At 44.3% G+C, this 22,596-nt stretch overlaps 1 protein-coding gene across 1 annotated transcript; it reads left to right on the top strand.

The window, feature by feature from the left end:
• The first annotated feature begins 11 nt into the window (after nt 1-11).
• On the top strand, nt 12-22,580 carry usp11 (ubiquitin specific peptidase 11). Its single transcript, XM_042004976.1, has 21 exons — nt 12-315; nt 6,214-6,323; nt 6,409-6,539; nt 6,627-6,744; nt 7,711-7,856; nt 7,964-8,025; nt 9,646-9,745; nt 10,865-11,038; nt 11,111-11,269; nt 11,348-11,572; nt 11,670-11,753; nt 15,521-15,615; nt 15,826-16,026; nt 16,232-16,329; nt 16,417-16,878; nt 17,255-17,325; nt 17,461-17,573; nt 19,326-19,475; nt 19,558-19,673; nt 19,762-19,850; nt 21,596-22,580. Exons 1-21 carry the CDS (start codon nt 206-208, stop codon nt 21,773-21,775), a joined length of 2,994 nt encoding a protein of 997 aa, XP_041860910.1. The 5' UTR covers nt 12-205; the 3' UTR covers nt 21,776-22,580.
• Nucleotides 22,581-22,596: the final 16 nt, after the last annotated feature.

Below are 22,596 nucleotides of genomic sequence, written 5' to 3'. Positions count from 1 at the left end.
TCCCCTTGCGGATTAAGTGCGGAGGTTGTATTCAGGAAGTCGTCATCGCCCGGGTCTTAACCACTTCCTACTTCCGCAAACACAGCTCCCCGTTGCTTCCCTGTTCATCGGTTGATCAATGCGGCGGTTGACTTCTTCCTTTTGCTTCCTGGCTCTGTTTGATATTTGTTACAGTTCTGACATTTATGTGTGATTGATAAGCATCATGACGGCCAACAGCCGCTGTTCTAGCGCAGAGCCTCCGGGTCTGGAGACCCAGCGGAAAGAGATCGAGTCTCTGTTGCGGGAGTGTGAGCTCCGGGCTGGAGACAGTTGGTGAGTAGCCGCCCGTCGCTGTTCCGCTCCACACACACACAGACATGCAGTGACAGGACTGACTGATAGCATCACACGGCTACCTTAATCTCGCTTGCGATTGACAGGTTTTACAGCAGATTCGAGCTGTCCTGGTATCGGTCTGGGTTTGTTGGGACGGTTTAACGGCTCGGTGTGCCATGTTAGCTGCTCCTGCGTTAGCCCAGGCTAACCAGGTAGTCGCTGATCTCACAGTTAGCCGTACCTGCTAACGCTAATGGAAGTCTGTCAGTCAGCTGTGGTGAGACGTTCAGGGTCTCATTGGAAGCTTTCAGTTGTTTTTGTGTGTTTCATTGACGGTGACTTCAGTCCCTGTTTGTTCTTTAAAGGTGTCCATTTCAGAATATTTAAGCATTTTTAAGTGGTGCTGAATGTTTCAGTTTCGGTTTCATGTAAACTAGTAAACACATATAAATATTCAGAGTAAGAAATACTGCAATTAGAAAGAAAAATAAATCACTGAAAAATTTAGAAAGAGGGTAGCAAGCCACGTGATTAGCACAGATTTCCTCAATGTTAGATTGTAATGTCACTAATATATTAAAGTGAAACTTAACTGTTTGACTCAGTCATAAGACAAACAGGCAAGACAAGAATAGGTGCAATAAAGCCAAAAGTAATCTGTGCAACGAATGCAGGTGGAGTGTCAATGATAACAGTCTTAAATATTTACTATGAGGAGTGGACATCAGTCAAACAGGATGATTAAAAACAGGTCGGTTGTATAATCGGTTGTGATATCATACCAAATCATTTGATGTTGAATTAGTTGAATTCATTCATTGCAGCACAAAATCTGCCGCTGGTCAGGAAATATATTTTTTGAAGGTAAAACTAACAGAAAATGATCTTTGAAATGATAAATGACTCAATTTGTTTTGTAAACGATGAGCACCGTGTTGGAAAATAAATTAAAATCTTTCTATTGTGGTTTTATCGTGGTTACTTAATTTTTTTTTTTTTTTAATCAACTTTGCTTTAAACCAATCAGTAGTAGACTCTGACAGACACCCACTGTCCACTTTATCAGGTCTGCCTTTTAGTACTGGGTTGGACCCGCTTTTTCCTTCAGAACTGCCTTAATTCTTGGATTCTTGGTGTGACAGATGGAAGCAGGTGTTGGAAACCTTCCTCAGAGGTTTTCTCCATATTGACATGACAGCATCACACAGTTGCTGCAGGTTTGTCGGCTGCATCCATGATGAGAATCTCCCGTTCCACCACATCCCAAAGCTGCTCTACTGGACTGAGATCTGGTGGCTGTGGAGGCCGTTGGAGTCCAGTGAACTCATCGTCATGTTCTAGAAAGCAGGTGGAGATGATCTGAGCTTTGTGACATGGTGCATTATCCTGCTGGAAGTAGCATCAGAAGATGCTCCACTGTGGTCATAAAGGGATGGACATGGTCAGCAACAATACTCAGGTAGGCTGTGCTGGTTAAACCAGGCCACGTTGGTACTAAGGGGCCCAAAGTGGGCCAAGAAAACAACCCCCCACCATTACACCAGCAGCAGCCTGAAGCGTCGATCCAAGGCAGGATGGATCCATGTTTTCATGATGTTTCCAGCAGATTCTGAGCCGAGCATCTGAATAGTGTATATTAATTTGGTATTTGTAGTTGTAATTTGTATTTGTATATATTGCTCTGTATATAGTAGACATCAATGTATCAGAGTCTGTATTATCAATTACTTCCTAGTCATTTTATTCCTTTACTTATTTTTATTGCTTTTACTTATCCTAATACTTCTACTAGAGTGACAACATCTGCCGGCAAACGATTCCTTGTATGTGTTTATACTTGGTTTCTCCATCTTCTATTGTCCAGTGTTGGTGAGTGTGTGTGAATTGTAGCCTCAGTTTCCTGTTCTTAGCTGACAGGATGGACCCGGTGTGTCTTCTGCTGCTGGAGTCCATCTGCTTCAAGGTTGGACGTGTTGTGTGTTCAGAGATGCTGGTCTGCAGATCTTGGTTGGAACCAGTGCTTGTTGGACTTCCTGTTGTCTTTCTATCATCTTCAGCCAGTCTGTCCATTCTCCTCTGACCTCTGACATCAACCAGACATTCTGGTCCAGACAACTGCTGCTCACTGGATATTTTCTCTTCTTCAGACCATTCTCTGGAAACCCTGGAGATGGTTGTGTGTGAAAATCCCAGTAAATACTCAGACTAACAACCATCCCACGTTCAAAGTCTCTTTAATCCTCTTTCTTCCTCATTCTGATGCTCAGTTTGAACTTCAGCAAGTCGTCTTCACCACGTCTACATGACTAATGTACTGAATTGTTGCCATGTGATTGGCTGGTTAGACAACAGGAGAAACATCAGTCTGTATCTGACTCAGTGTCCCACCAACTCCTAGTAAAGACCATGGTTGCTGAGGTACCCTATAAATGGTCCAGAACCAGGTGGTCCATCTGGTGTGTCATCAGGCATAAAGACTACACCTCCCTCCACTCTTTATTAACCTCAGCTTGGTATCCATGGCTGCCTGAATGAAATCCCTGTCCCTAATGCTGCCTACAGAGAGACTTCTGGATGTGCAGCTGCTGGTTAAACTCAAATGATACCTGAACTGAGAGTATCCGTCTTTATCTTCAAGAACCTCACCTCTTCAGAGAACACCTCCTCTCCTGACACCTTAACGAACCAAACTCACCCTTACTTTGCACTTATCTACCTGTTCTCGGTCCTGTAGGTAGATTTGAATAGATTTAGGACTTAATGCGTGGACCAGGCTGTTTAACTGGACTGAACCTGGAGGGCTCTTCCTCACTGTGGATAAAAGCTGCTGCTTAATTATCCCATGAAGATGTCAGCCCCTTCATGCATAGTGTTTGAAATTAGTTTCAAACCACTTTTGGCATTTTAAAAAATTTATTTCTTTTCATCTATTTAATATATTTTGTTAGTTTTTATTTATTCTTTTTTTATGTAGCTTTATATTATTATTTATTATTAATTTATTTAATATCTGAATGTCTTGTATTTTATTCCTGTTTTTTCTTTATTTCCTGTATTTAGTTTGTTTTTACATATTGGTAATTGTAAATAAATTTGGGCATCACGGGGTTAAAGCATCAATCCAAAAAGTTTAGTTGCAGTTTGTTGATTTATAGAGTCCGTGATGATTGTTGTGATTAGCTGCCATTAAGTTTCTCAATTCTTCTGTCAGGAAAAGAAAATCCAAGGAACAAATTTATTTCACTGGTCTGGTGAATTCTTAGCTTATTTTTCGACCATTTACGTGCATCTTCCCAGTCTGAGTTTTCCTTCGGCTGAAGCGGTCCTGGTGTCAGATTTCATCTCTGGGCCTCCAGTGATCATCTGGTCCAGATGTTCGGTCCAGACTTGATCTTTTGGAAGGTAAAATAATGTGAAGACAAACATTTTTTTACGTCCATGTGTTGCACAACCAGAAACTGCTTCAGTGTTTTTAAGCCCATATGCAGAGCGAGGAACATGTCAGCCAGCAGTCGTCATTTCCTCTTCGGTGTCACTTTTTTATCACTGATGTGCAGCACTTTGTATCAGATGTGTTTATGTGAAAGTTGGTATGGAATGATAAGATCGGTTCAAAAAACTGCTGTTGAGAAATGTGTGTTTGGATAGATGTAGACTGTCATCTGAGTTCATGTCTGCTGAACTTCCAACACACCTGAATCAAGGGAATGGCTTGTTACCAGACCTCCTCAGAGCCTAATGCCACGCAGATGAGGGAATTCATGCATTTGATTCAGGTGTGCTGGAGAGTGGATGCATCTAAAAGCTGCAGGATGGTTGCTCTCGATGACCGGACTTTGGCACCCTGGTTTAGACCGTCGAGATTGCTATCATTCTCGACGTCGTGCACGCTGGCGCTCCTGAAATCAGGCGCATTCACACTGGAACAGCTTTGTCCACTTTAAACAAACACTGGTCTGCTTCCACAGATAGTCTGTTACCCATTCAGCCATGACTGCAGGTTTCACTGGTTTCAGACCAGATTAGTCCTGGTTTTGGTTTCTGTTCTCCATCAACACATCAGTAAATCATAAAGCAGCTCAGGTGTGTTTGTTTGCTGTTTTTGTTTTCAGATAAACATTTTGATCTACAGAAAACCATCCAGAGAAAAACATCTACGGCAAGATGTTTGAGCTAAAAAAATCTGTTAGGTTTTTACTTTTTAATCAGACGGTGGAAGCAAAGTGGAAGCAAAGTGGTCATTAGTCAGATGGCGATGAAAGAATAATGAGGCCCAGAAGAGACTGAGGAGACGAAGGCCTTTAAGACTGGCAGAGAAATCCAGTTTCAGGATCAATCCTGTTCCACATCCGGGGTTCCTATCACTGCTGCGTCTTCTGATCTGATGGATCTTCTGGGTTTTTACTGTTTGGCATGTGATGACGATCGTTTCCATCAACCTCAGCTGTACTCGCCGTTTACTGCAGTTAGGATGTTTTTTCCATTGATGTTTAGAGTTTTTGCTGAAGTTGAATAATTTAAAGGAAATTCCATGCTAACATGTTTGGGTTTGCTCTGTCTTGCCAGCAACCTAAGATCCAAACAGGGTTCTCTCTGTGTCATGTTGTCTGATGAAGAAAAGCACAAATAGTAAATATTTAACATTTTTGCTTGAAAACATTATTCTGTAGTTATTTATTTTACAATAAGCTCATCAAATATCTGGCTAGTAGAGTTCCTCTCCTGAGGAGCTAATTAGCCAAATTATCATGTTATTGTTTGTATTTACACCACATCCGTCTCATTAGTGTGTTGCATGAAGCTGTGGCGGGCCTCGCTAGCATGTTGTTGATCTCTGGAAAATTACTCATGTTTGCGTTGTTCTTGGTTGTTCCATTTGTTCAGGTGGTGAAATCTTTCGAGGTTACTTCAGGGTTCCTTATGAAGTCATGTTAGTTAAAGCTTTAGTGACTAGCTGATTTGTTAAGTAGAAATGGAAATTAAATTAATTACTTATGTTAAGCAAAATATCAAGTGTAAGATGGGATTTGATGTCAAATGTTCGTAAACTGAACATCTTTAAAACGAGACCGCTGTTTGTTGCATTTCTTCATTTCTGAGCCACGTTTTTTAGTGTTTAGAGATATTTTGTGAATCACCATCTGAAGGCCAAACAATTTGTTCACCCTTTGCTGGTTTTGAGGTGTAAAAGTGAACGCGTCATCAGTTGATTGGAGATACCAACTCAATAGTTATAGAATAGCAAGAAAAAAAGCATTTATTTGATGAACTTCCTGTAATAAGTTAGTAATATGGCTCAGTAAATGTGTCGAGGCTTTCTGGCCAATTGCATTGCCAAAAGATTCCTTACTTGAAGTTACTTCTGCTGGTTACTTGACATACAGCAGTTTAGTCACATTACATGTGGGCTACATACCAGCAGATCTGTAACCATAATAAGTGTCTTGTCAGAATCCTTATTTAAAGTATTGTAGAGTCAGATTAAATATATAATTGCTGGATGTGGTATTGACACAGACTTCATTTGGACACGCCCCCGTTTTGCTTGACACAGATTTCATTTGGACACGCCCCCGTTTTGCTTGACACAGATTTCATTTGGACACGCCCCCGTTTTGCTTGACACAGACTTCATTTGGACACGCCCCCGTTTTGCTTGACACAGACTTCATTTGGACACGCCCCCGTTTTGCTTGACACAGATTTCATTTGGACACGCCCCCGTTTTGCTTGACACAGATTTCATTTGGACACGCCCCCGTTTTGCTTGACACAGGTTTCATCTGGACACGCCCGCTGTAACATCGCTAACTTCCTGAAATCCGCTGTGATGTTTAACAAGTGTGTTCCTGCCAGGAAAATGCTGTGATGTGTGTTTCTGTGTGTGTGTTGCAGGTATGTGGTGGATCGGCGCTGGTTTGAACAATGGAAGGAGTTTGTGGAGACCGGAGACCAGAACTCTTCATCCTTCCCGGGTCAGATCGACAACACCGAGCTGTTCGAAGGTCAGTGAATGCCTCGGTTTGCTTTAGAGAGATCTGGAACTAACTGGTTCAGGATGATGACACTGAATGTCGTTTTCTTTTGCAGACCTGGACTCGTACCACCTGAAGGAGCGTCTGGTGGAGAATGAGGACTTTGTGTTGATGCCGACGGAGGCCTGGCACAAGCTGCTGGTCTGGTATGGTGTGGCGGACGGTCAGCCAGCGCTGGAACGCAAGGTAATGCAGCACATACACACCACACACACTTCTCAGTGAGAGGGTGTAGCTGTGAAATGGTGAGGAAACACGACTCGTGTGTTTTAGGTGGTGGACCTTCCCAGCACACTGAAAGTGGAGGTTTACCCCGTCGAGATCTTTCTCTGTCTCCATAGCAACATGGAGAATGTCATCACTGCACAGTTCAGCCGCACAGACAACATACGTGAGTCTGTTTGTTTGTTTACACCTTCTTATTAGGTGCTGTCATCTGCTGATTTTTTTTTTATTAATTCTCAGGTTTAGTTGATCATCATCACATCATTTAGTTGGTTTGTGTAGCGTTCGTTGATTAAACTAAATGTTTACTTTTAGGGCTGCCAAGTGATTAAAATTTTGAATCAGATTAATCAGCTTGTAAAAATGTATTAATCATGATTAATCTTCATTGCCTGAAACTTGCCTGTTTTTACTGCAAGCCGATGCTACAAATATTTAGTGTTAACTGACCTTCCCTTGAGTAAACATCAGATGTTGAAGGGTCTGTAAATGCAGCATGTAATGTACTTCTATGTTGTTCTGCATTATCTCAATGAGGGACGACGACGCCTGTGTGTTGTTCAATAAAAGTTCTTTTTATTCTCAAATCCAGCCATAGAGCCACCCGGCTCATCTTTACCATCTTGCCTCTAGACGCCTCCATGTCCCGTCACAGCGGAGAAATGATGGATGTATTGGGCTTGTTATGCAGCATGTGCATTAATTGTGTTAAAAATATTAATGCAATTAATTATTCAGTTAATTACATAAATTAGTTACTGCCATTAATGTGTTATTTTTGACAGCCCTAGTTTATTTACATCTTAATGATGGCATCTTCCACTTGTGAAGCTACAGGTTAGGTTGTTGGTTTGACAGTGATTTTGATGTGGTGCTCTGAACATCAGCTGACTTCTGCTGCATGTGTCGATCCAGAGTCCCAGAGAAGCATTTTTGTTTTAAGGGGACCAGCTGACCAATCAGAGCAGCTCGGAACCTGAAACAGATCTTTTCTGACTGGAGATGCTCCAGCAAAGAGCAGCATGTGGAAAGAAAAAATGTTTATAGCTAATTAAAAGATGTAAATATGCTCATGTAGATCCCCAAACACACACTTTCTTTGGGCTGAACATTCCTGTGTGTGTGTGTGCAGATGTGATCCAGCGGGCCATGTGTGAGGCCTTCTCTGTGCCTCCGGGCTCAGAGTGCCGTCTGTGGATGAAGAGTTCGGACAGCAGCTGCGAACGTCTCAGAAACATCCACATGAGTGTGTTGGACGCCTGCCTGAGCTCAGGGATGGTGAGGACAAGTCCCCCCTCACACACTCTCACAACAGCCATAATGTCTCCACATGTGTGAAGTGAGCAGCTTGTTGAAGTTCAGGTGTGTGTGTGTGTGTGTGTCAGACGGTGATCATGGAGACGAGGAATGCTGATGGCACCTGGCCGAGCTCCAGACCTCAGATCATGTGAGAAAAAAACTCCTTTTTTATTCTTCATTCATGTTTTTTACATCTAACTTCACTCGTCCCGTGTGTCCATCCTTCTGAAGCACGATTCTCTAAACACACTCCTTGTGGGATGTGGAGACACTTCGAGGGGGGGGTGAGAAAAAAAAAAAAAAAGAAAAATAGGGTTCATGTGAAATTTTATAATCATGTAATTAAGCTTATAAACTGAAATTTATATTCAGTTTAATTCATCGTGGCACATTCTGGCTCATGTCAAATGACTTCACCTGTCAATCACTAGTCGGCACGAAAACTTGGAACATGGTTGAAGTTTAGCATCAATGCTGCTGAAAACTCAGCGTCAGGAGCAAAACAAGGCAAAAGTAGAGCCAGGAAAATTCTGTCTGAATTTTGTAAAAATATTGTATTAGCATTTCCGTCCAAAAGCTGTAACTCACCGAGGACATTAAGATGATTATGACGCAGCTAAAAGCAGCATGAAACCCAAACATCTCCAGCTTCGTCCTACCAGAAAGCTCATCTGACACGTGAAGAGTCTCTACCACGTCATTTAAAACCCTGGAGGCTTCTTCAGTGGTGTCTTTGCTGGCAGCTAAGGCCAAGACAGCCGTCCTGCTCCTTCCTGAGACGATGATGCAGAAAAACGAAGCAGAAAACGTGTATTTTTTTATCCTTAAGGATAAAAATTTAAACAGATGTTGAACAAGTCGTTGGATGAATCCACAGATGCGAGTGGAAATCTACAACGTGTTGCTTTTGTTAGATATGTTGATGGATATTATCAAACATGTCCTGTTCCTCTAAAGTTTGGATGGAAAACAGGGGCGGACATCTTTAATGTTGGTAACACACTTCTCTATTACACAATCTGAGCTTTTAGCGATGAGAAAAGGTTTGATGTGAATTAAATTAACGTGTTTGAGATTTGTTCTTTTAAAAGATTTTAAATTGGAGCCTTTTATTTTTTCCAGTGACAGATTTGAACAAACCAGGCTCTGATGGCACATTGTTGTTTCCCACCAAAAAAGCTCAGTATTAATCAGACAGTACTTGGTTGAAAAATGATTCCTCAAGCAGTTAAGTGCTGAAAAGTTGGAGATACTTTGCTCTAAAGGGGCAGCAAGGGTAGCCCAAAGGTTGCCGGTTCGATCCCGACCCGGAGAGCCCATGTCGAGGTGTCCCTGAGCAAGACACCGAAGCCTAATGGCTCCTGATGGATCGTGGTTGAGCGCCTTGCATGGCAGTTCCCGCCTTTAGTGTGTGAATGTGTGTGTGACTGAGTGAATGTGACGTATGTGTAAACGCTCTATAAGTACAGCCCATTCCTCCCCTCCATCAACCAGCTTCTCTGTCTTTTTTTCCTCTTTTGATTTCACTCCTTCCTGTGTGGTGAAGTGGAATAAATCTTCATCCCTTCATCGAAGATGTCATGAAAAGTGAAAATGAGTTGAAGTTGGTGACGTTTCAGATCATCTGTTGGAGAAAGCGGGTTTGACGCAGACGAATTGGACGCAGTGAACCTGGTTTTGTTTTCATCCAATCAGAGCGAGTGGTTTCTATCCAAACAGTTTTTTCAGTGTCGTGTTATTCTGATGCTGAGCTGCTTCTTCTCTCCAGGAGGAACTCTGTGGAGGAGCAGGACTCTTACCGAGGACAGCCGGGTGTCTGCGGCCTCATCAACCTGGGCAACACCTGCTTCATGAACTCTGCTTTACAGGTTAAAACACACACGGAGAAAACAACCAGGCTAAAACGTGAAGAGAAGGCTGACGAGCTTTTTCCTTCAAGTCTGACTTGCAACTCATTTTTCTCCCCACTTTTTCTTGGAGATCCAATTTCGTGTTATCCGTCCAGATTGTTGTTCCTCGGTTTTTCTTCTTCTGCACTTGAGATGTTCAAAACTTCAGCCAAACACCTCAAACTTTCACCAAATCTGTGAAGCTTTAAGTTACTGAGACCCCCAGAGGACACAGATCTTTTGCACTCTTGCAATATTTTACGCTTCATGGGCTTTTATTGACAGCGTGGTTGTAATCAGGGTTTTGGGAAGGTAATACACTGAAGGCTGCTTGTAGTGATCATGTTTTGGGCAGCAGAAAACTGTTTTACGTATTTGCTGTGTGTTATGACACAATTAACAGTAATTTAAACCTTAATAATAAACTAATAATAAACTGTCATGAAAATGGATGGAAATGAAAGGGGGGGGGGGTCCTTATACAGCTGTTGGAGCATTGCTGTGTGAAATTTTAATGTCTGAGATAACTGAGGCACAGTTTTACACTCCAGGACACTGGCTGCGTTTACATGGACAAATATTTCCGGTCTGATCAGATTCCGACCAGTTAAAGCTTTTGAAGTGAGCTAATTTGGAAGATTTTCAACTTGTTTTGAGCCTTTCGACCTTCAAGACTCTTAGTAATCCTCAACTCAACTCGACGTTGTTCCCTCCTCAGTCCCGTTGTGTTTGCTGACACCATTTTGCAAGTCTTTCCTAAAACTCACCAAAGCACAGGAGGCTGAAGCATGCGTAGAAACAACATCCACCACAGAAACCTGCAGAATGAGCACAGACATGTTTTTTTTTTTTCCCTGATGATCCGCATGTGAATAGGTTTAAAATACCCAGATCAGATAAGCTGAGGTGTTTTACATGACGCTGCTTGGATCTGATAAAAACTGCTCCATGGAAACGCAGGTCGTTTACTTATTCAGCAGCAGGAGAGAGAATGAAAGCACAAACTCTCAGTTTCAGTCAGCTGGAGGACGTGTTTCACCCTGACTTCTGTCTCCTTCTATCCATCCTAACTCCTTGTCTCCTCCTCCCTCTCTGCAGTGTCTGAGCAACACTCCTCCTCTGACTGAGTACTTCCTGCAGAACGGCTACCTAGAGGAGCTGAACTTCACCAACCCGCTGGGGATGAAGGGGGAGATTGCTGAGGCATACGCCGACGTCATCAAGCAGATGTGGTCCGGGCGGCATCACTCTGTGGTGCCACGGGTCTTCAAGGTACCCACTCCATTTCAGTTTGACGCGTAGATGTAGAGATGAGCTTTACTGATGAAGGCTCTGTCTGTGCAGACGAAGGTGGGCCACTTTGCGTCTCAGTTTCTGGGTTACCAGCAGCACGACAGCCAGGAGCTGCTGTCCTTCCTGCTGGACGGGCTGCACGAGGACCTCAACAGAGTCAAAAACAAAGAGTACATCGAGCTGCGGGACGCGGATGGCCGACCGGACCAGGTGGGCCTATGAGTTTGACTTCCTGTCTGCAGCGTCAACACACCATCTTCCCGCCTGTAAACATTTTTTTCCTTTTAGGAGGTAGCAGAGGAGGCATGGCGCAACCACCACCGGCGGAACGACTCGGTGATCGTCGACACGTTTCACGGCCTCTTCAAGTCCACGCTGGTCTGTCCAGAGTGCCACAAGGTGTCTGTGACCTTCGACCCCTTCTGCTACCTGAGTGTCCCGCTTCCTGTCAGCAAGGAGCGCGTCATGGAGGTTTTTTTCGTCTCTTTGGACCCTTTTGCCAAACCTGTCCAGGTGAGAGTTGGCTCCTGATGACGTTGTCCTGGTAACGGCAGTTTTCATCACTTTCAGCATGACCACATTTTTTGTCTGTGTGTGTCTGTGTGTGCAGCATCGTGTCGTGGTACCTAAAGCAGGAAAGGTGTCGGACCTCTGCTGGGCTCTATCTGAGATGACCAGCGTACCGCCCTCACAGGTCAGTGATGGGGACGTTTAGGGTTTTAAGAAAACGGGAAGAAAAGATGCTGTTTAGACATGATGTTACAGAACTGGAGGTTGTCAGGAGGGCTGAGTCTGTAAGGAGCAACGATGGACAGGATTGAAGGAATTTACATATTTCTCCTACTGGATGCCATGATGTTCGATTCCTTACATGGACCTGAATCAGAATCATTAATCAGTGGGACCGAGCAGTGAAGGACAATCGTTTGTGTGGATTGAAGCAGTTTCTGTCTGATGAAGCAGAGTATTGGACATTAACTAATCGAGGATTAATATGAGAATCAGAATAACTTTGAGAAGGCCAGATAAGATGCCCTCATCAGTAACGGTGGACCACTGTCTCACATCATCAGTCCAGACATCCACAGCTCTGCCCTTGTCAGCAGATATGAGGTAATTAGGACTTGCAATGTAGGCGGCACCGCAACACACAAACTGTGGGCTGGGTTCATCTGTAGCTCCTTGTGATTGTCCTGTAGGTAGGGTCAGTGGTTCCCAACCTGGGGTCCCAAGGGGGTCCCTCAAAGAGCATAGGGGGTCTCCGAGGGTTTGAACATTCACAGCTATTGTGATTGATGTCCACACATTGTCCCTATCTTGAGAAAAAAAAACTAAAACTATATGTTGTTAAAGGCAAAATAAGTAGCACTGACACCTAGTGTTTCAAATCAGAACTGCAGTCGGAGGAGAAAAACGCGGAGAGCGTTCTCCCCCCCTCCCCATCGGAAAGTTTCACGTAGGTTGCCGGTTTGTGAGAGGACGGTTCTTTTATATACAGTCTATGAAGGATGGAGAACATAGTGCCAGCAAATATCATGATGAGGAGAGAAGATGATTCACACACAGGAAGTTGCTATGCTTTGCAATGCTAACGCTAATGTCACGCGCTAATTTACGTTAGCATAAAATAGAGTGTAAACAAAAGCTACATTAATCGACAAATGCCACACATCAAAGTTATTCCAGCACGGAACTCTTATTTTGAAGGAGAAAAACTTGGAGGAGACAGATTGTTTATAGGGAAGCTTCCTTTTATCCCTCGCAGCAAATGAGAACATTTTAAATAATTTTTAAGGAAAAAATCCAAATTATTCAGCCTTTAATTTAACTTTGGCTTTATGGAAGGACAGGACTCGGCCAGAACAAAAGGTGAGAATCGCACTTTTGAACATGTGCATGGTTTCAGCACGAGGTGGGGCAGGGGTACACGGCTTTTTAGTATTTACATGAAGGAGTTCCCCAAGAAAAATAGTTTGGGAACCACTGCTGTAGGTGGCAGCAGAGATTAAACATGTGTCCTGTGGTGGTTGGCACAAGTATTCGACATGTCTTGCAAAGCATCTGTTAGTAGTGGGTCATCTCTCTTCTAATCAACGTAGTTCCAAATAGCCAACGTGCTGTTCTGTTTAGCCACAAGTTCTGCATCCACATTTTCCTCGTACCTGTCATTACCTTCCACCGTCAACACTCTCACTCTCTAGAGCTGCAGCTGTTAGCATCTACATGGAGCAGGAATCCAGGACAGGAAGAGTCCATTTGATTCGCTGCACGCAGAACAGGAACGCTCAGCAGTGTTTGAGACAGCATCACGTCACTTCCTTAAAATATGTAAATAGGGACGACTATTGCAGTTTCGGCAGTTTCACTACGTATATCACGAAGGCTAATATCACGATGAATTTTTAATATATTATGCAGCCCTAGTCTGGTCCAGTTAGTTGGCTCCTCCCTGTGGCCACCTGCTAGTCCTCGAGCCAAGGGGCTGGAGCCGCTGAAACAACTCCAAAGAAAAACAACATAAATGACTGAATTCCGTAAGCAGCTGCTCGGTCAGGTTCACTCACCACCACTAAGCTGTTGGTGTTTTGGAGTCGGACACACTGTGCACGCACTGGGCCAGCCCCGCTTTCGACTCTGGCCTCCCAGCGGCCAATCAGCACGCACCTCTTTAACATTAGTCAAAGCATGAACTCTTACAAGACAAATTTGTGGTATGAGCAAAGGGTCAGAACAAGCTCTATGTTTGATTTTTTGATTTTTTTAAATAGGTTTAAAAAAAATAAACAATAAAACCATATTGATCTGTATGTTAAATTCTATATGAAAACAAATCTAAATTAAAAATTTAAGTGTATGTGTGTAGTGCTGTTAATTGCAGTTATTTGTGGCTGTAGACTTAGCCATCACAGTCATCAACAGCTGATACAGTGAACAAGGATTACTGTGGAAAGCTTAGTCAAGCTCTACAACACAGTTACATTCACAGATGTCACTTCAGACTTTACTGATTGGAGAAGAAGCCATTGAAATTGCACTATGTAACTTTCTGACCTTAAAATGTTGTTTGCCTTGTTATGTTGCCACGCTGACATTCACAACGCATGTTCCTGGAGCTGTCGTGGCCCTGCAGCATCCCGAGGCTGAGAAACCAAACTTCAGATCTTTGTGTTCCAGCCCAGAGCATCACGTTACAGCTGAGTTTCACTTTGTGCTCCGAGTCGCACACCAGCAGCTGGATATCAACACACTGGCACCATGGCTGATTCAGCAAAGAGGACAATATTGAAGGAGGGCAGTTAAAGAAAGTGATAAAGGGACAGAGCAAGAGATAAGAGAGGAGTTAACATCAGACTAACTTCTTTCCTGCTCCGCTTCCATGGATCGTACTGTTTGTTTGGGGTGTGTGTGTGAACGCTCATTTACAGTCTGGTGCAGACCAAAGAAGCAAACTCTGGTCTCTGTCAGTATGGAACCAAACATACCATCCAGTGGGAAAGGCTTGGTTTCAGTCAGCTGGAGAGAATCCTCCTCTTCGTGGTTTCAACCTCAGGGGCTGCAGGACGATGACGGTTCCAGGAATGTACATAATAATGTGAGTGCGTCTTCGAAACGAGCCAGAAACACATATCTTTAAAGTCAGAAGGTTAGCTAGCGCTACTTCAATGCAGAAAAGTTGATGGAGATTTTACGGCTGCATATGCTGCCTTCAAGAGCACATCTGTTACTGACGAGGAAGAACCACGTTACAGCAGCATGTCCTCGTTTTGTTGCGCTCATTAAGGTGCGTTTGCAGGAAGAATGGGATAAAATCAGGCCTGAAAGGAAACTGTAAAGCCAGAAAAGATTGACTGAACCAACTTTGTGGGAAATTATGTTTTAGTGGACTGATAGATGATCTATTATTTTTTTAATTTTTTATCTTTTGTGTTTGTATGAGTTTTGCTAGCTTTACTCTGTAGAAGAGATTCAGGAAAATGAGGTGTTATTTTCCTGAATTGAACATCACATTATTTTAGGGCAAGAAGATCCCTCAGAGTAGAGTCACTGCTCTGCATCGATGTGAGGCAGATGACGTCGGGCATCTGGTCAGAAATCTTCCTCCCTGGTGAGGAGAAGACCAAGGACATGCTGGAGGAACTACATCTCTCGGCTGTCCTGGGAACGCCTCGGGATTCCCTCTCAGGAGAGGGGAGTCTGGGCTTCCCTGATTAGGCAGCTGCCCCGCGACCCGACCCAGATAAGCGGTAGAAAGTGGATGGATGGAAAATCCCTGCAGCTCAAAGTAAACCTGATTTCTACATGAACCGTGTTCACCTCCATCCTGGGAAACTTTTTGTGTGAGGTGTTTCATTGCAGAAAGATTTGAAAATGGAAATGATTCACGAGAAACAGAGGTAGAGAGTTTGAAGTTAACACAGAGACAAGGCAGTGTTATAGTGTGCGTGTGTGTGTGTGTTTCAGATGGTGGTGGCTGATGTCTTCAATCATCGTTTCTATAAGATCTACAATGCTGAAGAATCTTTGAGCTGCATTTTAGATCGAGACGACATCTTTGTGTAAGTTGCTAAAGTCTTGGTCTACATCCCTCCATGATCCATCCACTTGTAGAAGCTCAGCTGTGCTGCCGTGATCCCTTCAAACAAGACTTTTTCTAACTGGACTGTGATGAACTAACTGAGGCCTGGAGTGGAGGAGGTTCTAATATTTAACAGAACTTCTCAGAGCCCAGCTCATCCGGATCGCTTTGTGGTCTTATTTATGTTCAGGTACGAGCTGAGCATACTGGAGGAGCAGCAGGAGGAGCAGGTGCTGCTGGCGCTCTACCTGAGGGAGCGCTCCACCTACCGGGACTACGGCTCCGGCAGCAGCTACGGCACCACGCTGTTCGGACACCCGCTGCTGCTCAACGTGCCGCGCAGCAGCTGCAGCCAGGAGGCGCTCTACAACCTGTTCCTGCAGAGGCTGGCGTGAGCTATGCACCCACACACACGCATGCTCACACATACACACACCTACACACACGCATGCACCCACACACACCAATGCTGATATTAAAAACTAATGAATCTACAAAAAGTTTGCTATAAATTGTATCTGTGTGTGTGTGTGTGTGTGTGTGTGTGTGTGTGTGTGTGTGTGTGTGTGTGTGTGTGTGTGCGCGTGTGCGTGAAGGCGGTATGTGCGACTTCCTGACCCCTCTGAAGAGTTGGAGGAAGAGGATGAAGATGAAGAGGAGCTGTACAAGACTCAGACCAACGGCATCAGTGATGGTATGAGACGTCTTTCTTGACATTTCAAGCACAAATAATCGTCGGGATTGATGGAAAAAAATTTAAGGAAAGTTCGTATTTTTTCAGATGAACAGGACGTTGAGGCTGCCGGGCCCTCGAGATCAGAACCCTGCTGCAGTGAAACATCTCCAAACAGCCAGTCAGAAGAAGCTGCTGCGCCTGAGCCACCGCCTGATACCAACCACACTCAGACCTCAGTAGACCACGAAGCAGCAGAGACCAGCAACGGCTCCTCGAACCAAACCGTGCCCGTCTGCAGCGGCGATGACGTGAGCGCTTGTGGTGATATGTCCACCGCCACCAGCTCAGAACCGCCAGCAGCAAAGCAGCCCTGTGAAACCACAGAAGAAACCGAGGAAGACAAGCAGGAGGAAGCTCGTTCTCCCAGCCCGCCAGCCAATGAGCATCCAGCTAAGAGGAGGGCGTGCTGTAAGAGGAGGAGGAGTTTATTCACCATCCAGGCTGTCAACTCCAACGGGACGACGGAGAGAGGGATGGGAGATGGGGGCAGTGCCGTGTCCTTCAGCTGTGAGTGAATCAACACAGCAGCAGGTTTCCACCATCGTAGTCATGGAGATGGTTTGATGTTCATTAATGGGTCAGATGTTCCAGATGTGGTCAGTTTGCTTTGAGAGAGGAAAACGTGCATTTCACTAAGATCCTAAATTACTGAGATAAGAACAAATAAAGTTTATATTTGGTCTTTAGCGATGAAGACATGAGGACTGGATCAGGAGGTTTTGTTTGTTTTTACCTCAGAAAAGAATCAAGTCATCATTGTTTCCAGACGTCTTATTGGGTTGATTTGTATGTATGTATGTCTTCCCCCAGAGAAGTGCAGGTTTATCTCAGTGTCATTCTTTCAGTTTTAGTCTAACTTCTGGTCTATGGTCTGGTTGTGCAGCTCAGCCATACGTGGCCATCGACTGGGACCCTGACATGAAGAAAAGGTTTTACAATGAAAACGAGGCCGAGGTCAGTATGAATGTTGGCTCACATTAACACACACATCAGATGAAAGATCTGGCTATAAGGTGCATTCAAGAGCACACTCCAGGTATTATTAAGTATCTGCTTCGTTTCTAATGAAACTTTTCTTTTTCTGTCCAGAAATACGTGAAACACGCCAGCATGGAGGTTCCTCAGCAGCAGACAACAGTGCAGCTGCAGGAGTGCATCGAGCTGTTCACCACGGTGGAAACGCTGGAGGAGGAGAATCCATGGTAACATAAGCAGCATCACGAGCTGCAACACAAGCTGCAACACAAGCAGCAACGCAAGCGTAAACACAAGCAGCGACACAAGCGTAAACACAAGCAGCGACACAAGCGTAAACACAAGCAGCAACACAAGCTGCAACACAAGCAGCAACACAAGCGTAAACACGAGCGTAAACACAAGCAGCGACACAAGCGTAAACACAAGCTTAAACACAAGCAGCGACACAAGTGTAAACACGGGCGTAAACACAAGCTGCGACACAAGCATAAACACAAGCGTAAACACAAGCAGCGACACAAGCGTAAACACAAGCAGCGACGCAAGCTGCACCACAAGCAGCAACACAAGCATAAACACAAGCAGCGACACAAGTGTAAACACAAGCAGCGACACAAGCGTAAACACAAGCAGCGACGCAAGCTGCAACACAAGCGTAAACACGAGCGTAAACACAAACAGCGACACAAGCGTAAACACAAGCAGCGACACAAGCGTAAACACAAGCTTAAACACAAGCAGCAACACAAGCGTAAACACAAGCAGCAACACAAGCGTAAACACAAGCAGCGACACAAGTGTAAACACAAGCGTAAACACAAGCAGCGACACAAGCGTAAACACAAACAGCGACACAAGCGTAAACACAAGCAGCGACACAAGCGTAAACACAAGCTTAAACACAAGCAGCGACACAAGTGTAAACACAAGCGTAAACACAAGCAGCGACACAAGTGTAAACACAAGCGTAAACACAAGCATAAACACAAGCATAAACACAAGCAGCGACACAAGCATAAACACAAGCTGTAACACAAGCGTAAACACAAGCAGCGACGCAAGCTGCACCACAAGCAGCAACACAAGCATAAACACAAGCGTAAACACAAGTAGCAACACAAGCGTAAACACAAGCTGTAACACAAGCGTAAACACAAGCAGCGACGCAAGCTGCACCACAAGCAGCGACACAAGCATAAACACAAGCGTAAACACAAGCAGCGACACAAGCGTAAACACAAGCAGCGACACAAGCGTAAACACAAGCGTAAACATAAGCAGCGAAACAAGCGTAAACACAAGCAGCGACACAAGCGTAAACACAAGCGTAAACACGAGCGTAAACACAAGCAGCGACACAAGCGTAAACACAAGCAGCGAAACAAGCGTAAACACGAGCGTAAACACAAGCAGCGACACAAGCGTAAACACAAGTAGCGACACAAGCAGCGACACAAGCGTAAACACAAGCAGCGACACAAGCGTAAACACAAGCAGCGACACAAGCGTAAACACAAGCATAAACACAAGTGTAAACCCAAGCTGCAACATGTGGATGTTGTTTAACTTTGTTTTCATTGCGTGTGGAAGTTGCGCTGAACTGATGATATGGTTCATGATCTTTTATGGAGAATAACGACACTGAGGGATTAATTAATTGTGGCGTTTAATACAGTGATTAATTGTAAAAATGAAGTAATGGTGACGTCCCTACACACAAATGAGAGAATCTAAACCTGACATGATACTGGAAGACAAAAACCTCTGATCCACCAGAGCTGCCTCTGACTGCTGCACATCGTCGGGTTTCCTGCTGTAATTCATCAGGTTTAGCAGCTACAATAGAAAAATCTGAGCTGATTATTTTTCTTGAAGACACATCAGATCTGAGTTTTAGTCACAATTAAATTAGGTAGTCAGAGAATTTTTTAAAAAAAAGATCTTTATAAATTACAGCTCTGCGTGTGTGTGTTCAGGTACTGTCCGGTGTGTAAGAAGCACCAGCTGGCCACTAAGAAGCTGGACCTCTGGTCTCTGCCGGAGGTTCTCATCATCCACCTCAAGAGATTCTCCTACACCAAGTTCACCAGAGAGAAACTTGACAGCATTGTAGATTTCCCCCTCAGGTACACACACACATATCTGTCCGGTCAGCGCATGTCCCTTCACACATCCGACACACACAGCTGATCTGTGTGGGTGTTGCAGGGACCTGGACTTCTCCGGCTGCCTGCTGAGGAAAACTCAGTCCAACGAGGAGCCTCCGAGCCGCTACGACCTCATCGCCGTGTCCAATCACTACGGCGGACTCAGAGACGGGCACTGTAAGACACGCCACCACCTCACTTTTGTTCCAGAGTTTACCAATCACATGACCTCTGACTTTCTGCTTCTTCCTGTTCACCGATGAAGACACCAGCTACGCCAGGAACAAGGACAACGGTCAGTGGTATTACTTTGATGACAGCAAGGTGACATACACCACCGAGGACCAGATCATGGTCAGTAAACACTACACAGGGTATGGTTTCCATGGTGATCAGGTTTGACTTGCAGGAGTTTCTGAACTGAAAACGTGATGTAAAATCATCCATGAATGATCTCATGGTTCTCAGATTGATTAATCCAGATCTCTATCAGAACCAGCAGGAGGTGTTAAAGCAGCCGACTCAGCAGAACCGTCTCAGGTTAACAGACGATTTCTAGTGTGATCAATGACAAGTGGAAACCAGGACGCTGCTGACTCCAGAGCAGGGACTTCCAGTTTTGGTCGTCAAGGGTCCCTGTTCTGCAGGTTTTAAGGCCCATTTATGCTAGACGCAGACAGACGGACACACAGACAGACAGACAGTTTTGTCCATGTTCTGCATCGGTTACGTGTGTAATTTGATCCGTTTTCAGGAAGCTTAGCTATCTATCGCTTCACACAGAAGATGGAGTGCAAAGCAGAATAGCTGATGTGACCAGCGAAGGAAACAAACCAAAGAAGAAGAAGAGGAGGAACGGGTGGGGAACAAAAGAAGAATGAAGACGAGCGCAACTCGGTGGTGGTCCCCCTCTGCAATTATTTAGTTTAATCTTAAATATATTTATTGTTTAGGTGAGCATGTATATCAACTATACGACTAGTGTATAGTTGATCATAATGTATAATGATGATGTAATCATTAATTAGCAGCGTAGGACATGGCTCACCAGGGAGGTGTTCTAACTGAATGATTGCCAGCTAGATCCTAACCAGATGCCAGAGCCCCCTCATCTGGCTGCTCTGGAAGTGGAGGAGCAGCGACTCTGCTCTGAGCTCCTCCTCGATGGCTGAGCATCTCAGCCTATCTCTAAGCGAGCGCCCGGCCACCCTGCAGGAGTAGCTTTTTTCGTTGCTTGTATTTGTGTTCTCATTCTTGTGTTCAAGTTCTGGCACCAGTTGTATAGGAACCGGACAGCTCATATATGGGGGTCCAGTAGTTTATACCCTGACAGGAGTCCCCAGGGGACATAGTCAAATTTCCATGGTCTAATAAACTTTAGACTCCAGTAGTTTATACTTATACAGCTCTTTTCTAGTCATATGCTTATCACTCAAAGCACTACACGTCCCATTCAAACACACTCATACAGCACTTCCACTGTAACACTAAGTGCTTTTTTCTTCCACTCTTATTCATACCCTGATAGACACGTCATGATACAACTTGTGGTTCAGCATCTTTTTCAAGGACACTTCAGAATGTAGTCAGGGGAAGCCTGGCATCGATCGACCCACTTTCTGGATGGCAGGTGAAAGCTCTGCCTCCTGAGTTACAGCCACCCATGAAGAGGACCACCACCACCCCAGTCTGCCAGTCCAGAGGAACTATTCCTGATGTCCACGACATGCTGCGTGTCAGCCATGACAGTCTGACAGCATCCAGAGCTTTGAGTGTCCAGCCATCCAGCCCGACGACCCCCCATGTAAAAACCATTGTTATAAATATGACCTTGTGCAGAAGGGGAAGATGGCCAAGCGCTACTTGAGCGGAAATAAACAGCTTTTATGATGGTTGGATTTTTGTTTTCTCAACATCAGCAGTGATGAAATCGCTCAATCTCGTGTTTCTGTAGAAGTTACTATAAAGTTATTTTAGTGGCTGTTAACATTTAATCAGGAGAAAAAAAAGATTTTCTCAGATTATTAGAAAAAGTTTGGAAACGATCCAAACTGAACTGTTGATGCTAAACAGACTGATTTCCGTCTCTTCTCTTCCAGACCAACGCTGCCTACGTCTTGTTCTACCACCGGCAAGACAAAATGAGAAAACCCGCTCAGCCCAACCCCAATGCAAGCTCCGCCTCCTCCACCCAATCCACCAGTGACATCACTTCATGCCAGGAGGAGGACGGGGGGCTGGATGCGTCTGCCTCCGACATCACCATGAAAATAGACTGAATGAATTTTGGTTTAAACTTGTCATTGATTAGTTGTTTTTCTTTCCATCGCCTGCGCTGCTCACATGTCCCACACCCGCTCGTCAGGTAACGTTCACGCTTCACGCTCAGGTACTCTGAAACTTCACCAGTTTTCCCACATCAGCAACATCAGCACTGAAACAAGTGTTCAGCTTCAGGGTGATGAATGAGTCAAAGTTTTGAAAACATTATTTTTCCTGTGATGTAAAACTTCATCCAGGGTGATCTGTTGGTTAAATTAAAGACACGTAAAAGGAGTCAAATATCACATCAGGATCAAATAACTTCAGTTTTTCTTATTTGCTGACGCGGAGCTCTGAGCCACAGTTAAAGCTGGGACTGGGTGTGGTGCAGGGGATTATGGGTAATCAGAGGACTATACAGTTGAAGCTGTCAGGGATTAAATCGATCTGTATATTTTGCTTGTTCATTGATATTTATTTTTAATGGAATAATTTCAGGTGACATGATTTTCATGGACCGGTGCGGGACATTGAGAGGCTTATTTTTCATATTTATAAAGAAAATTTATATTTGGGTAGATTTCTCTTTCAGGTAAGACATGTAATTTTTGGGGTCTTTGCAGAGATGGACAGAGGGAGCGCCTCAGATTCTTAAACCAGCTGTGTACAGTATTTTTGTATTGTAAGTAATGTATTATTCCTGGTCAGAGCAGCAGGGAAGCTGGGGCTGATTTCTTTCTTTGTGCTTCCTTGTCAAATATCAGATGAAAATATTTTATTGTAATTTCAATCTTTTGATATAAAGGAATATTATCACCATGACACAGCGTTGTGTGTT

The sequence above is a fragment of the Melanotaenia boesemani genome, chromosome 13 (assembly GCF_017639745.1).
Source record: "Melanotaenia boesemani isolate fMelBoe1 chromosome 13, fMelBoe1.pri, whole genome shotgun sequence".
NCBI classification, from domain to species: domain Eukaryota; kingdom Metazoa; phylum Chordata; class Actinopteri; order Atheriniformes; family Melanotaeniidae; genus Melanotaenia; species Melanotaenia boesemani.
Note: the sequence above shows the minus strand (reverse complement) of the source record. Positions and strands in the feature narration are given on the sequence as shown.